At 39.5% G+C, this 18,432-nt stretch overlaps 1 protein-coding gene across 1 annotated transcript in view; it reads right to left on the bottom strand.

The window, feature by feature from the left end:
- The window catches only part of LOC122807584 (V-type proton ATPase subunit S1-like protein), a 136,775-nt gene that overhangs the window by 84,883 nt on the left and 33,460 nt on the right, over nucleotides 1-18,432 (bottom strand). The window contains exons 3-4 of the mRNA XM_044078498.1: nucleotides 7,005-7,246; nucleotides 2,762-2,812 (exon numbers count right to left, since the gene is read on the bottom strand). Of these exons, the coding sequence (XP_043934433.1) occupies nucleotides 2,762-2,812; nucleotides 7,005-7,246 (293 nt within the window). The remainder of the gene's footprint in view (nucleotides 1-2,761; nucleotides 2,813-7,004; nucleotides 7,247-18,432) is intronic.

The following is an 18,432-nucleotide window of genomic DNA, read 5'->3' as shown; positions in this document are numbered from 1 at the left end:
ATTTATTTATGCCATGCTTGTCTCTGTCAGTGTCTACTCTCTTAGAATTCTGAAGTCTGTTCTTAATGTTTGAGTTCCTTTTAAAAACATTTGCCTTGTTACCCAATCACTCAATGGATATTCCAAGGTAGTCAAATATTTTCCAGTGTCTGTTCACTATATCTTTTATAAGTCCCCTGTGTAGAGAATTATGCAGTGCCAGGGCATTGTAGAACTTTTTGTTATAATTTCTTGATTCTCTGTTCCTCTATTAATCTGTTGTAATGTCCCCACTCCACCCTGATAATTCTCATTCAATTTATTTTGATTATTTAATCTACTTCATTATATCTCTCTGTCCAAATAGCTTCCTCTAAATTAACTTATAATTTTGGTAATTATTTAAATGGAACTTGATACCATTTACATCACAATGCAATGTTAAATAAACTACATTGGAATTCCATTGTGTTTTATTACATGGTAGGATGAATAATTTCATGATTTTATAGACCCTGCTTTGATGAATAATTATTTATATTGTATGAGATGCAGTAACTTAAAGTAAGTTAAAGTCACATGTGTTTAGGAGGCAAAGCCCGCCATGTAGAAAAATGTTTATCCAATAACTTTAAAAAAACTCAGTCCCTTAGCACTAAGTTCATAGAGAAACAGTGTTCAAGACTTGTCAATCCACTGTTCTTTTTTAAAAAATGAAGAGGTTTGTAAATGACAAATCATTGTTAACTCTGGAGTCAAGGACAATAGAACTTCTGCATAGGAAGCTGTAGCTCTCCCAAATAATTATATTATTTATGAAATTGTCACATCTCAGGTTACACTTTTGTCAGTGTTCCAGATTATCACTATTTTATTTTATGTGAAACCCAAATGTTTCTCAACAGATTGAGGAAGTTTTAGGTTTGGTCACCTGGAGTTGATAAACTTGATTTTGATGAAAGGAGCCTTATAAATATTTATTCTTGCAGAGTACTGTTCCATTTAAGGAAACAATACTTTGAAAGTTTTAACATGCTGTCATTATATGGTACATTCTTTCCCAGTGTTGCACTTGTTGTCTCTGTTTTATCTGACAAAAGAATTTGACCCTTCCCAATTAACTAATTTAAGAGTGGTTCATTGCAAAAGTAATGACCATTTATTTTGAAGAATAATTCATTAGAAAATAATGATTGTGATCTCATTTAGCTTCTGCTAAGTTTTCCGTGTTATTTTTTGTGAGTTCATTTATTTTTTTAGTTATAAGTATTATGTTTTTCATATTACAGTCTTTCTGAAAACTGGTGGTCATGGTGGTACAGCGGGTAGCATTGTCACCTCACAGCAAGAGGTTCTCCAATTCGATCCTCAGCTGGGGTGCCTTCTGTGTGGAGTCTGCATGTCCTCCCTGTGGTCGCGTGGGTTTCCTCCGGGTGCTCGGGTTTCCTCCCACATCCCAAAGACATGCTGTAGGTGGATTGGACATTCTAAATTGGCCCTAGGTGTGTGTGTGCACATGTTTGTGCCTTCAGTGGAAGGTTGGGCACCGGGCTGGTAACTCGACACCGTAAAACTCTACTGCCAATCATTTGTGGACAGGTGATCCACTGTGGCAACCCCTAACCGAAAAAAGCCAAAAGAAGAAGAAGTCTTTCTGAAAACTGTACATGTATTATCTTGTTAATTCTTTTTTCCTTGCATATAAATTACTTAGAAACCACAGTATAAAATAGCTACCTTTATTCTGGGTACCATTTCTAAAAATGTATAAATGATGTAGTGTTCCTTGGCTGCATACTATATTTTATACAGCGAATAATGTTAAAATGCATTAATATACCATACTCTTAACTTGTTAACAATTTTGAACACTGCCAAATACAATTTTGTATGTATTACATTCCTATTCTGGCTTTCTTTTCTTTTCTTTCTTTTTTTCTGGCAGTTTAGCTCACAGGTTTAAGTCTATAAGCTATAAACAAGGTTCATCCTGGATCTGAGCCTTCAATTTTTACTTGCAAACTGCTTTACTCTTAGCAAGTTACTTAACCTGACATTGCTTCTTTACCACCCTCGAAAGGAGAATCTTGTGTCCAGTGGGCTTACCTGGTAGGTAAGTAAGTAGGTAAGTAAATACATAAATAGATGTCAACATTCTGTTTACCAGCATTGTTTAATGTTTATTTTATTCTGTAATAGTTCATAAGGTCCATAAGTAAATACTAGGCTAGTTGCCCTGGTAGGCCATTTTAAGCCTAGTCAATTTCCCTTTTCATGATGAGAATCAAACCATGTACCTTGTGACCATTATAATGGTAAACACTTGAACCATTATACCAACCCCAACCCCAAACTGAGAGACTTTTTACCTTATATATAGGTTCATACGTAAGTACTAGGTGCCCCTGTGGACCATTTTAAGTCTAACCAGTCCCCTGCCAAAGTATGAGAATCAGACCCTGTACCCTGTGTCTATGAGGTAAACACCTTAATCATTATACCAACCCTCATCAATTATTTTTTAATTTTAGCAAATTTCATTTTTCAAATTTTTAGAAAATGCTTATTTTCTAAGTTTAAAAAAAACATGTACTGCTTTCTAGTCTTTGTATTCCATGTTTTTATCCTTATACGTTAATGCAGTGAGAAGGCTTCTGAAATTGGCTAATTTATATCTGTGTTATTAACCTTTATTCAGCCTTCACAATGTATCTGTGTAAGGGATACATGTAGTACAGTACATTTGTAAAATGAAAACAGTTATTAAATTACATAAACGTACCTTATGACAAGATCCTTAAAGGTGCTGACATCACCAAATTTAAGAGAAAGTCTATGAGAAAAAAAGGAGTTCATTAAATGGCATTTCATATTCTGTATGATTTAGAACAGTAGCTGGTTACTACAGTTAACAGAACACCTGAAAAAAAAAACAGTAATAGTATGAAACAGTACTAGCATTTAGTTGTGTAAATCCTGTGCAAATTACAAAAATGTAAAGATATTATTGGCCCCTAAATGTTACAACCATGCATAGCCACCAGGCATGGCTGGAATGTTTAGTGACCAAACAAAAAAAATGAATCACTGCCAGTGAGGTTTCTAAGTCTGAATTTTGGTACTTACGTATTATCGCAACCAGATTTTCTACCTGACAAAACTCATGCGTGGACAAAAGTACTGATTTTAAAGGTAAAAGGGTTGTGTCAAGTACTACTTATTACTGTCTCACATTGTGTATCACTCAGGAAGATAAATAACCGACAAATGTTGTATTTATTGGGGACGTACTTTTACACAGTTTCACTGCAGTCTAGATGTTGTTTACAATTCTAAATCATGCATTGCTACTTACACATTACAAACTGTTGTCTTGCTGACTATTCTTACCATGTGTTACAGTCTTCCTACTAAGGGATGCATAATGCACCTTCTGTGGCTTGTTATTAATAGACAGTGCCATTCATTTTTGCACCATTGCTTTGCCATTGTGTTATATTGTAATTTGCAACATTTCTCCTTGGATGTGGATTCACGGACTCGACTCTGCATTGCTTACAGAATGCATGAACAAAATAACAGTCATCGCGTGTATTATAACTGCTATTTATTCAGTTTTCTGCATATTATTTGGTTTGTAAAAAGTTTTCTTTCCAAGGTGTGCAGTAAACATGTCAAAACATGTAATAAATAAACAGGTCCTTCTACAGAGGAGCCAGAAGCAGTAGGCATCTTTTTTGCATTTTTCCGTAAGTTAGGGCGAGGACGGACAGTAGCCACGACAAGGAATTTTGCCATTACTCCTCTTTTCAATGTCACAAGCTAGGCGAAAGAATAAAAATCACGTTTTTTACAACCCTTTTCTGGTAAAGATAAGTTCGCGAAAACCTTACAAATTACATGAGGTTAGCAAAGTGGTTGGGACACATGACGAGTTTTGCCAGGTAGAAAATCGGGTTGCATTAATACGTAAGTACCCGAATTTCCTATGGAAAACAGAGAATGGGTAGCTCATATTCGGCAAATTGTGCTCAGTCAGTTCATTCCTCATGGAGGTTGCTCTTGAAAAGCAATAGAGCAGACCTAAAATATAACCTCCTGGTGCTCTGTTTTCATTGGATGTATGTCAACGTTTCCATATAATCAACTTTATGTTTTTTCCTAAGTAACTTTTGTTTGGCAAGTAAATATCACAAATTTGTTAGCACAACAGATCTCAGAAACACAGACTACTGATGAGAATGAAAAAAATTAACATTTCCTGGCAGTCCTCTCAATCTGTGTAACTACTCCATATCTAGTCCTGTTTTGTGATGTGCTTTTCAAATGTTGTCATGTTACTTTTAATTCAGTATTGCACATTTTGAAGCCAGGCAGCCAACCATTACCATGTTATGTGTAATATCACCACTTTAGCATAGTAGGTTCACAAAGTTCTCTTCTTAAATTATAGCAAAAAGTATGGCATATTATTCTCATTGAAATCTGCTGAAACTCATCAGAAGTCAGTAACAGTTAAATGGTCAAGCGTATTAAACAATGGTAGGATAACTCACTCAGTGTGAAACATTTCTATTTGTTTGGGAAAAGTTACATGTTTTACCTGTTTCTTAAATTGTGACAGGGAAGGCAACTTCACATTTATAGAGGAAGAACCTGGTTCAGTATGCCAAGTTCATTTGGTGAAAAAAGACATACATACAATTACAATTATACAACGTAGATTAACAATATTACAAAACATGAGCAATAAGCTGTTCGATTTTCTCCTCATGCTAAGTGGAGAAACTAAACTTAGGTAGCTGTATAAGATAAATTCAGAATTCCACCCCCACACTGTGCAATGTCACAAACCCACAAATATATACATATATATAAATATATTAATTCTAAATAAAAAGAAACTCACTGACATCACTCAGAGTAGGTTAGTAGAATATGATGTTCCTTGTTAAACTACTAAATACATCATGCATGCTACATATCATGTATGCACAGAGATGCAGTGGATAGCATTGTCGCCTCACAGCAAGAGGTTACCCAGTTCGATTCTCAGCAGGGGGGGGCCTTCATTGTGCAGTCTGCATGTTCTCCCTGTGTGTGCATGGTGTTCTGGTTTCCTCCCACAAAAACATGCAGTAGGTGGATTGGGCACTCTATATTGGCCATAGGTGTGAGCGTGGTGTGGAAGAACTACTGCGGCAGGGCTAGCTACCTACCAGTGTAAATGTTGACTCTAGATGATTGTCAGTGCTGAAGTGACATCCCGACTATAGATGCAAAAACTGGAAAAAAGGGGTAGTGGTGTAGGATATCACCAAGGTATCCACAGTTACTGCAGTTAGTGAAAAGTGATGGAACAGAAATAATGTTCCCTAATACAATAATACTGTACAAAAAGAGTTAGGAAGCTTTTTTTAATAATTTAGTTTTATATTCAAAATGTGTCATGTTTGGCTGTGGGTAATGCATGGTTACCAATAGCTGGCTGTGTTTGGTCACTCAAGCTTTACCTTAGTAATCAAAATATACAAGCTGTGGGTAACCCTTTATTACCCATGCGTGTCCAACCATGATATACTAGTATCATTATTATCACTACACAATGAAAGTGTATTCATATTCAGAAACCTGAACAACCATTGGTTGTTCACTAGCACATGTTTGCTTTAAAATGAGTATTACCTACGTCATGCTCATCTGCTGCCACAGGGGTGCATCACTTGTGCTCAAAGCCACAGGGAGAAAGATTTTGCAAATGAAGGCTCATTCACCAAGTGAGTTAGATTTTTGCAAGGGAAGCAGTCAAGGCCAGGTTAGAAAAGACAATGAGGGATCTGCAAGCAGTGTTGGTAACACAGAAACACAGGGCAATGAGAAGGCAGGTGGGACACAGAGGTTCCCTGTAAAGGTTGCTTAGGCATAACAGAGATGGGAGGACTGCAGAGGGAGTGGAGCAAAATACAACAGAGGCCATCAAATGTGAGATCAAATAGAAAGAAGAATATCATCCCGTGAAAATGATGCAGTAGCTGCAAGGGTCAGAACTTAGAATAAATGCCTGATGGTAAAGACAGAGGAAAGATGGAAGGACTGATGGTGGATCTGTGCAGGGGAGGAGAATGAGAGAGTGAGAAATAGAATAAAGGAGTGGAGAAGGAAGAAGAGGATTATACTGATCTGAATCTGCCAAGAGCAGTCTGTGAGACCTAGAGCTTCAGAATCTAGAGCAAGTGGAAGGAATCGATGCCTTGGACCTTGAATGGTTCTGCCAGCAGTGGTGGGATTGTACCAGGAAAGACAGTATGATGGAGGAGCTCAGGACTGTCCCGATAAAAGTGCTTTTCACCAGCATGGACCACACCCTCTAGATCTGCAGTATTACTGGCAAAATGTATAAGAATTAGGAACAAAAACAGTGAAGGAGTGAAATGCACCGGGCATAAGAAAAGAATGATGCCTGACTGGGGTACCAGAAAAAATAATCTAAAGGATACTGACTACAAATTATGGCTGACTATTGAACATTCCTCATTATTTCACTTGGATGCTGGCACAGAAGCATGTCTTCTGTACTTGTCATAAGCAGGGATCTCTCTCATTGTGACATACATTGGCAGACCCTAATGGTATTTGACAGCTAACCAGTAGACATCAAAATAATTACAACTTCTCTTTGGAGCACAAGTGATGCACCCCTGTGGCAGCAGATGAGCATGACGTAGGTAATACTCAATTTAAAGCAAACATGTGCTAGTGAACAACCAATGGTTGTTCAGGTTTCTGAATATGAATACACTTTCACTAAAGAAGTTTACATTCACTGTTCCAGTTAACACTGAGGTGGACTGTCTTCTCAATATGTCATCAGTTTTGAAAAGTTAGCTTACTATACTACTATATCTATTTTGCTAAAGGTATACATACTTATATGCCCTTTATACTATACATCACATTTATGTTTTATATAATCACTAAACATCAGACAAAGATTCTGATGTTGCATTACTCAGGCCTGTACTTACACAGCGCTTCCTTCACTGCAGTTTGACTGCTTCAGATCAACTACAGCATTAGCACCAATGTCTTCATCTGTTAGGTCCAGGTGGGTGTAGCTTTTGAATTTAATGGATATTCTTTTAGCCCAAAAGAGGATGCAGGTCTGCCCATTGATACTGAAATTCACAGGCATGTAATGATTTCCATCTAATGTCTTGTGCAGTTTCCATCCTGAACGCTTTGTTAGATTTGAAGTAGACCCTGTTACCTGATGAACAGCAGAATACATTGGTAAATAGAGGAAAAACACTTTGCTGATTTAAAACTCTATTTGTCGGACTATTAAACAATCAATGTTAGAGGAAATAGTAGTACTGGTACTGTTACTGTATTGGTACTGATTACATGCACACTTTCAGGTTAATCAGTATAGTATGATGACAATAATTTGATGCCAAATTTCTTTTCCTATTGAGAATAAAATAGTTGTCAGAATCTGTGGAACTGAAATTTAGTCTAATGTGTTAAATATATTTGGTTATCCATGCTCGCTTCTTAAAAAGATGTAACTCATTACAGGTAATAATTCTATCTGATCACCTACTTAAACTTCTCATCATTATTAAATACTACCTCAACATCTCTATCATTCTTCACCATTTAAGATGATGCTCTAATTTCCTTATTATACATATGGTATTGCATTGGCTGATTTAAATGTAGTTTTACTTATATGTCTGCTGGCATACTTCTATAGCATATTCCGTATCATTATTTGTATATAATTGCTTATATTCCATATTCATTTTTATGAAGCTTTCCTCCCTGGGTGTCCAAAATTCTGATGGAATTTGCACATCAGACTGGACTTTGTTTTTTTGGACTTTTGTTGTTCTTTTCAGTAAGTTAATATATAACTAACTAACTAACTAACGGTCTATCTATCTATCTGTCTATCTATCTATCTTTACAGACTGTTGACTTTTGCTGGGATCTTTTATAATTAAGTTAATTTATTTTCTCATTTTATTTAGTGTTGGTTTGCATTGGCACCTTTTGTATGCTATACTCTGTTTTTAATAAAATTATTTAGACCACAGTTTTGTGTTGGGAATTTAATTAACTTTGAACTTTTTCAGATGACCTATACTTCACTTCTCTTAACATCTCTGCATTTGTGCTGGGCTTACTACTACTACTATCTCTGTCATCTTCTCTTTCCTTATACTTTATACTTACTTTCGACCTTGAACAGTTTCAGTACTCTCCTATTTCCATAGAATATATTTGAAACAATTCACAAAATAAAACAAGACACTTTTGTAGCTTTTCACTGCACACTGACAGCACTTACTGTTAGTACTAAACAACAAAAATGTTTATTTATTTATCCTTTCTTGTCTAGGTTAGTCCCACAACCTCTTTTCAAGGGAGACCCAGTACTGATTAGGGGAAATCTGGCAGGACACTGGGAATTTCCACTATTTTCTATAAGCACCATGGAATCTTTTACACCCTAACCACTACCTACTAAAGTAGACAAGACATTGGTTTAATGTCTCATCCATACCTGAAGTTGGAATAGAACCCACAACCATTTGATCTTCAGCACTAAAGACCAGTGTGCCACCTCTTGTATCACTGGCAATTACATGATTTCTACCCCCTGAGTTATCCATATCATTCACAACTTCCACCCCTAACAAGCTTCCTTTCCTCTGCCTTCCACACTCTCTGCTACCCTTAATCTCTGATTGTGATGCCTAGACATCCTTGTTTCTTCACATCCTTTCCTTATCTTCCTTACTCATCTCCTACAACTCTCCTTCATATCCTGGTCAGTCTCCCCAGTTAACATAATACCACCATCAATCAAATGATTTTCTACCCTTTCCTCCCTATTCCATCAATCTGCCCCTTCTTCTACCCAAATAAACAAAACAGCTAAACAAATAACTATAAAAGCAAAGGAATAAATTAATCACATCTTCCATGCAAAAAAGTTGATTCCCTTATCACTTTGGCACAAACATTCAAGGACAGATAAAATACACAAAAACATCTCACCTGATATATAAAAAATTAAAAGGAAATGGTGTCATTAAGTAATCAATTATTGTTTTAAAAAGGAAATTATGTCATTAATGAATCAATTATTATCTTATGGGAATAAACTTTTTGTTTGGAAGATGATATAGTTAATTTAAACAAAACAGCTGAGTTTCACTTATTATTTTCCAGTCTCTTTCTCTCTCCTCCAAACCCTTGCCACTTGCCACCATAGATTTCAGACTGCAGAACAATATACCTATATTTGACTATCAAACCTCTAATCCCTATCCACTCCAAACAAATCTAGCACAAAGTCTTTGACTCTCTTCCTCAACTAACCTTTATGGAGAACTATTAATATTTCTAGATGTGCATCTAACTAAGGGTAGCACTATACTTCTCAAAATATATACCCTACCTTTCAAAGCATATATTCTACCAGTCCATTTGTCTAGTAGCCTTGCTTTTTCTTCAAACAACCCCTTTCCCCATTCCTATATCTCATATCCTGCACGGTCTTAAATACCTGCAAACTCAAATACTTCTACACTCCCTTTACCCATGGTAAATCTACCATCCCTACTACATCCACTGGCATGTACATAAGACCAAAGATGTTTGGGAATGTAAGCAAAACCCCTATTCCATCCTAAATTTTCTAAATACTTGTAATATCTACATCCACCAGTATATATATAAGATCACATATTTTTTGGGAGAATGTAAACAAAGCCCTGATTTCATCCCATATCTTTTAAATACTTCTAATATGTCTAGCAACTGATTTCCTTCATCCTCTAGTAACATTATGCAGTCATCTGCAAATAGATGAACTCCATTTCTTATTTTTCCCTCTCCTGTCCCACATCAAAATCTCACCACCAAAAATAATCCTGGCAATAATAAACAACTATGCCTCATACCCTGTCCCAGCATTGTTCTGCCCAGTCTGCCCACATTTACTAAAATCCTTGGCTTCCTATTGAAATGTCAAATACTGAAATTTCGAACATCACTCTTATCCATTTAATTTGTTTTTCAGCACTGGAACACAGAAGAAACCAGCACCTAGAGGTTTCCACAATCCAGTTTTATTCAGGACATCAGTACAAAGATGGCAAATATTATTAAATTCAACCAGATTTTGGCCCTCAGGCCTTTATCAGCCACATCTGTTAAACTCTAGGCAATCACTCCTTTAAATACATATCAGCTGACATGTTAAAGCCAATAAAATGTCTTAACTATCAAAACAGTATCACAGTAAACATTGTATTCCAAGTTCAGCGAATACTTACACCTCTTACATATTAATCATTGTGAGGTAGCAATAAAGAGTTTTCAGTAAGTCTGAGTCAATTGTTGCACTCCCTCAAAATACCTAGTGATATCAGGCTGGCTACAGAAGGGGTCAAAGCTCACTAAGAGTCCATGATAGCCAGTGCAGATGAAGGGGCATGAGAAAACAGAATAACTTAATAACTTACTCTTGACAGAGGGAGATAATGAACTGAGGCAGAAAAGGCAATAATACATGATATGAGTAAAGGATACAGGAATATGAGATGCCACTACTGCACTATTTACAAGAGGGGGAAAAACTTATTTCATCAGTGTCATCTACCTATTTTTTTTAGTTATTACCTTGTCTGTAGGATCCTTTGTTGAAGTTTTCACATTGTAGGCTATTTTTCATCACTATTCTTTGCACTTGACTGTAATAGCATTTCTGAATTGTCTGCCTTTTATGTCTATAGAGCAGACATACTGGACAGGCCAGTATGTCTGCACTATCATTAGTTTGTAGTAATGCACATGAGATAGGCAGTTTACACTTGCGACATAAGTTCATCATCATGTCAGTGGGGGGAGACTGATGTGTTGTAAAGAAGTGTGTATGTATTCCAGCAAGGATATGAGGCAATTAACTAGGGTGGACATTTCAGACTTCAAAATATTTTGATAACCAATGTTACTCCTTCAACTTGTCTGTTAGTTTGTGCATAATGAGTACTATATGGAATATTTAAGTTCCCAGATATTGGAGAAATTTTGAAATAAAGAAGTTATGTACTCACCATAACATTCCATGTATGTAGTCCATCTCACCGAACATTATTACATGTGGGTTTGGAGCTGATCCTCGGCTCCGACTTGGCCGCTTAGAAAGCCTGAAAACTTCTGATTGGCTCGTGGCTAATAGGTATCCCATGATGCATGCGAACATTCCCCAGATCTTGTTTGCTACTAGTCTACCAGAATCAGACATGAAAAAGGAACAAAGGTCTGGAAGAATAAACTGTAATAAAAGGAGCCCTTGTGGCAAAAAAACACTATAGGGTGGCCTAATGGTTAAGGTGTTTGCCTTACAAACACAAGGTACAGGGTTTGAATCTCACAGGGGATAATTGGCTAGGCTTAAAATGGCTCACAAGGGCAGTTAGCCTAGTACTAACCTATGAATCTATGAATCTATGAATCTATAGAAAGGAAAAGAAAACTGTATCCAGATCCTCCAGGAAGGGGGCTGGTGGGTGGGTTCGTTATAATGTTCGGCGAGATGGACTACATACATGGAGCGCTATGGTGAGTACATAACTTCTTTATGTTTATAATAATGTTCAGTGAGATGGACTACATACATGGAGCGCTATGGTGAGTACATAACTTCTTTATGTTATGTAGTCCTATCTCGCCACCATTATTACATGTGGGACAGCGTCCCTAGCATCTTGAATGGGTGGCTCACTGGAAGATACTCCTGAGTATCGTGGAACCAAACAAAGCTCTACCCCTGGAAGTTAAATCCAATTTATAATGGGAAATGAAGGTATGAGGGGTAGCCCATGTTGCTGCTGCACAAATACTATCAATAGATGTCCTGGCTTGGAAAGCAACAGAAGTAGAGAAGGACCTGGTGGAATGTGCTTTAACTTTAAAGGGTAACTCCTTTCCTTGAGAACTGTAAATAAGGAAAATACAACTAGAAATCTAGTTCGAAAGTGTAACCTTGGAATCTGGCAAGCCCATTCTCGCCTCAGCAAAGGAAATAAACAGCTGTTCTGATTTTCTAAATTCCTTGGTCCGGTGGATATAGAAACGTAGTTGCCTGTGAACATCCATTTGGTGGAATGTATTCTCTGCTTTGTTGGAGTGATTAGGGAAGAACACTGGCAATTCAATTGTTTGGTTTAAGTGAAATTGAGAACAGACTTTAGGAATAAAGGAAGGATTGGTCTGGAGAGAGACCCTATCTTTGTGAAAAATTAAGTATGGAGGTTTAACAGACAGAGCTTGTAATTCAGAAACTCGCCTGGCTGAGGTTATTGCTACCAGAAAAAGAGTCTTCCAAGACAAACTTCAACTGACAACTATGGGCTGGCTCAAAGGGTGGCAGAGTAAGTCTAGGCAAAACTAAATTCAGGTCCCAAGGTGGAATGGAGTCTTGTACAGGAGGTCTCAACATCATGGAACCCTTAAGAAAGGATTTGCACAGTTTGTGAGACATAAGACTGGAATCATTAAGAAAGGATTTGCACAGTTTGTGAGACATAAGACTGGAATCATTAATTCCCACATGAAAATGAGATATTGCTGCTAGTTGAACTCGGAGTGTAGAAGTCGCTGAACCTTGGTGAAAGAGTTCAGAAAGAAACTCTAGAACAATAGTAATGGGAGCTTTAAATGGATCAACTTCTCTATTGTGTGCCCACATGGAAAATCTCTTCCATTTACTCTGATGCAATTTTCTGGTTGAAGGCTTGTGAGAAGAAGTAATAATATGAGTTACAGATGGAGACAAATCATGAAGCCTGACTAGTGATGGAACTGGAGCAGCCATGCTGTCAGTTTGAGAGTGTGGAGACTGGGGTGAAAAGAACCCAACATGTTTGTCAGAAGGTCTGGCACTGGGTCCAGCATCCATGGGAAATCCAACAGGTGAGGCCCGAGAAAAGGGAACCAAATCTAACGAGGCCAGTAAGGGGTGATGAGGATCATCTTGCTTCCCAACAGCATTGCTTTCTGTATGACCTTGGGGATGAGTGGAAAAGGAGGAAAAGCATAAAGGAGTCCCGGGCGCCAATCATGGACTAGTGCATCTCTTGGAGACTCCCCCGGAGGGGGGATGAGAGAGAAAAAGGTAATGCATTTGGTGTTGATGGGACTGGCAAAGAAGTCGCAGCAGGGTTGTCCCCACTTGTGAAAGATCATGCTGGCTATTTTCTGGTTCAAGGACCATTCGTGAGGTAACAAAATTGCCCTGCTTAGCTTCTCCGCTATTACATTGGAAGTCCCCGGGATATGCGTTGCAATGAGAAAGCGTTGGGAAGAAATCGCCCAATCCCAAACTCGCATGGCCTCTCGACATAAGGGGTATGATCTGGTTCCCCCTTGTTTGTTTAGATACCAGACAACTGACATGTTGTCAGTCTGGATAGCTATCGTCCCTAGAGGGAGAAGGTCATGAAGTGCTTGCAATGCTCTTGCCATGTGCCTTGGACAGTCCTGTCGAGATAATGCCCCCCCCCCCCTATCTGAGAGGCATCTGTGGTCACAGTGGCAACAGGTCGGTGCGGTACAAAGGGAGTCCCTGTGGTAAGATGACCTGGTTGAATCCACCAATGTAGGTCCTTTTTGCAAGAATCTGTAATCAGGATCTGATGATAGAGGGGCAACTGTTGAAACGACCACTGGGATGACAGGAGCCATTGAAGTATTCTCATATGTAGTCTTGCTAAAGGTACCAAGGTTATGGTTGACGACATAGTCCCGAGAAGCTGCAACACCACCTTCGCTTTGACTCTTTGAAGGGGAAGTATTCTGTAAATTTGTTGCACAAGATTCTGTATTCTGTCTGTAGGCAGTCTGGCTGACATCTCAACCGTGTCTATGTTTGCTCCTATAACAGTTATAGACTGAGTGGGCAAAAAAGAGGATTTTTCCCAGTTTATTGAGATTCCCAACTGGGAACAGAGCTTGATCGTGGAATCTCTTGATTGAATTAGGTGATGCCTGGTGGTGGCGGTCAGGAGCCAATCGTCCAGGTATGGAAAGACTTGGATTCCCTGACGCCGCAAGTGAGCTGTGACTACTGCCATGCACTTGGTAAACACCTAGGGGGCTGTGATGAGACCAAAGGGCAGTGCCTGAAACTGGTAATGATTGGCTCCCAGCCAGAAGCATAGGTAGCTCCTTGATGCTTTGTCCATCCTTATGTGTTAGTAGGCATCCTGGAGATCTACTGAGCACATCCAGCTGTCTCTCCCCAACAAAGGGAGTATGGATTGTACAGTGACCATTCGGAACTTGGACTTCTTTACATGCTTGTTTAACCTGCTGAGGTCTAGGATGGGTCTCCAGTCCCCTGTTCTTTTTGGAACTAAAAAGAACCTGGAGTATGTTCCGAATCCTGTCTGGTCTGTTGGGACCTTTTGGGTGGCTCTTTTTAATAGCAGCTTTTCTATCTCTATAGCTGCTTGATCCCTGTGATTGGGTGGTACATCTGGGATCCTTTTTGGATGGTGTGGAGGATGGGAAAAAGGTATTAAGTAACCTCTGGTAGTGATGTCTTGTACCCACTTGTCTCGAGTGAGATTTAGCCAGGCTTCTAGGTGCAAGAACAGATGACCCCTGACCAGCTCCAGAGATGCACAGTCGGGTTCCACATCAGGAACGCTGATAGGGATGGTCACGAATCGCAACCTCCCTGATTTTGAGGGCCTCCCCTGCCTCTAGGGTGACATCTACCATTATTTTCTCCTCCCCTGCCTCTGAAGGAGGAATCACCTTGTGTGTCCTGGAAAGGTCTCTGTGATTTCTTGAACCACATTTTGCCGCTCTTCTGACCTTTAGGGTAGGGTCTAGAAGGAACAGTAAAACGGACTCCCATGGCAGAGAGAGTCTTTCCTTCCTGTTCACACCTGGTGAGGGTATCTTTCACCTTGGGTCCAAAAAGAGAGGATCTGTCCGCAGGAGCATTGGTGAACATAGACTTGAAATGCTCAGCAAAGTTGTATAGACGCATCCAGGAATGTCTCCTCAATGATACTCCTGAACCCGCTGCCCTACTCGCACCATCAGCTAAATATGAGGTCAGCCACATGGAGGAGTTAACAATAGATGTGAGGGTAGCCAACTGAGCTGACACTGTAGATGGGACTGCTTCGGTTGAGGTACCCTGAAGAGTATCTCCTAACTCCTTTAGGAGATCTCTCTGATGTCTCGTAAAATGTGATAGATAGTTCAGCGATCTAAGTGTAAAAGCTGCTGAAGAGAAGATACGCTTCCTGTACCTGTCCATTGTCCAGGATTCCTTGTTAGGTGGATGGATAGAAGAAGAAGTCTCTGCTAGCTCCTTCTTAGTGGCCGCCACCACCACCATGGCATAAACAGGTAAACCCTTAGATAAAAACTCTTTGTCCTTAGGGGCAGAGAGAAATTTATTTGGCCTCCTGGGGACCGGTTCCACGGCATCGGGAGTCTGTCATGCCTTCTGACTCATGAGATCTAGCAATTCATCAAATGGAGGAGACACCCATGAAGCTGAGGGTTGAGACCCAAAAGCCTTCGGGTACACTGACTCCTCATCGGAAGGGGTAATGGTGGGCTAGCTGCCTCTCTGCCTGAGGATCTCCAAAATGTCTGCAAAGGAAACATCTTCAGAGGATGACTTAGGGGACCCTTCTGACTCATCGAGGTCAATGTCAGATGTTTCAGACTCATCAGGGGAGTCTACATGCTTCCTCTTACATGATCCCTTCCGAGCGGGCTCCTCAGTGCGGTCTTCTGGGGAGGTCTCGGAAGATTGGGGACTACCCAAACGGGGGTCCTGAGACTGTGAGTCTCTACCATCCCAGGGGAGAGAGGATGCTGAGACTGTAGTCAGCGCTTGAGGGAGTATAGCATCGGTACTCCTACATGGTACAGATGAACTATCCAACATGCTCCTCATCTTCACCAAAACCAATTCCTCTGGCTCCGAATGAAATTTTGGCAAGGCCGACGACTTAAGGAGTCTGAGCACCACTCTCTCGATGTCTTCTTCAGAAAAGCTCATGGAGGATCTGGAGGACAGAGTTGGAGACCTTGCTCTCTCTAATATATGTGATTTTAAAGTAGGGGAAACTGGTGTAATGTCTGTAGACTGGCTCCGAAGAGGACTGCTGGTGATCGGCTCCGAAGCACTGGGTGCCGACACTGCAATGTCCGTGTCCAGAATCTCAATCAGCTCTGAGGACAGTGGAGCCGAAGAGACAGAGGCCATCTCCGATTTAGGTAACTTCTGTGGAGGTTCAGAGACAGAAGTTGAGGCTGGAGAAGGCTGTCAGAAGAAAAAATTCAAGCGAGTCACATCTGCCTCAGGTGATGAAAATTTCCTTTATTAACTGCTAACCAGATTACAGCAACATGTTGGCCAAGATAATCTCAATCTGATCAGCTTGGTTACTGACATCAACTTTTATACTTTCCTGTTACTAGGCAAAATAGCTTTTGTTACATTTGACAGTTGGCTATGAAAAACATCTAGGATCACAATTTACCTCAGAAAAGAAAGTTTTACCTCAAAACCACAGCTAGTGTAGAATGTTTACCTCAAAACCACAGTTAGTGTAGAACATTTACCTCAAAACCACAGTGGTAGCTGGAATTTTCCAGAGCCTGCCTCAGTAAATTAACTCTTATTCAGAAGCATAGAAAACAGATGTTATTCAAGTTCATAAGCAAACTACATCTATCATAGATAAAGCCTATCTTTAATAAACATGGTTCAATGACCTTTTCTTACCAACACTTCAGCAAATAGCGTATTCATCTTGCTAGATGGGAGAAAGAGACAAATAATAATAATGTGTTTTAAAACTTTTTCTCTTAACATTTCCCCCCTCAAAACACTTTTATTTGCCTTTTTATTTCAGCAATATATGGTAAAAACTTAAGCTTTTCTTTGCATACATTACTTCATTTGCAAGACAAACTTTTAAACTTCAAGACATTTGCAAAAGTCACATTTCAATGTATTCACTTTCACCAGTCTGTTGCAACTGCTGGTACATCGTTTTCATAACAGCAGTATCAACCAGTCTTTGTAGAAGACCTCTGATACAGGGTATACAACAGCAACCACATACCACCACAATAGCCACAGTGACTCCGACGGACACCAGGAAACTGCTGATGAGATGACTCCATTTTCCAAACCACGCTCGTAGAAAGTCTGTAAAGGGATTACTTACCCCAGAGTTCTCTGCCAATTCTTCGGATAACATCTCCAAACCTTTCAAAGCTCGAGTGATGCTCCAATCAGGGGCAGTGTTATTTGGAATATATGTACAACAGAAAGTCCCAAACATCTTGCAAACTCCTCCTTCTTTGGCCAAGAGCATATCCAACGCAATTCTATTCTGCCATGCCACCTGCGAAGTGGCCTCCAGTTGTTCAGCAATACCTTTCAATGCATCTTTGGTATAGTTCACAAAACGCTGCTGGTTATAGTAAATGTAGTTGATCCAGTCCACATTCTTATTGGGTTGAATCCAGACAAAGATGGATGCAAAACCAGCCGGTATTTGGTTTATTGCTTTGTATTCATCAGGCTTGCCTCTTGGTACGCCAATGCTATCGATATAGACACTGCTATTGCTTCGGTGCCTCTCTTTTTCTCTTATTCAACCACTTCTGCTTTATTTCAGGTTCTCTTACAAAATTGCTTGCTGGAACTGGGAAAATGTAGAATGGCAGAATTAACTTTGCAAGTGCACAAGTTCCCTTCCAGGGAATCGTAAGCCTTGATCTGAGTTTGTTGTCTCCACATAACCACCATATGTCTGCCAAACTATGAGTTTGGTTCTCCAGAAATGGATTTTCATTGCCATTCACAGTAACATTGCAATAGTTCTGTCCCGTATTGCCATAATTCTTTCCTGTGCCATCTCTGGAAATGCACATATACGAACCTGGATAAGAGATTGCTGTAGGCAGTTTCTCAACTTTGCTTATGACTGGAAAATGCTGGGTTTCATCTTTGCATTTATCTTCGGTTTTGTTGAAGAATAATTTTAACAGACACGTTAGGTTACCTTCATCTTGCATCAATGGGACTGTCGCTAGTTGCTGTTTACCTTCAGCACAAGAAACACAGTTCTCACGATGTGCCTCTCGGGTACTATATCTAACCCAAGATAACCATTCATTATGGTGTACGAATCCCGTCTCGAGTAACAATTGTTCTTCTTCTGTGAAGGCAAAATCTGCTTTACTTGTAGCATTTTTAAGGCTTTGCACTTTAAGTTGGAGGGTCCCCAAAGGATCAGTTTCAATTGGAAGAGACACTCCGATTCCATATACTCCTGAATCACTTTCTTGTGGTGACACAATGGTTATAGTAATTACTTCGGTACCTTG

Source organism: Protopterus annectens, chromosome 7.part1 (assembly GCF_019279795.1).
Source record: "Protopterus annectens isolate FY-2018-M chromosome 7.part1, PAN1.0, whole genome shotgun sequence".
In the NCBI taxonomy this organism is placed as follows: Eukaryota; Metazoa; Chordata; order Ceratodontiformes; family Protopteridae; genus Protopterus; species Protopterus annectens.
This window is presented reverse-complemented; position numbering and strand designations above follow the sequence as displayed.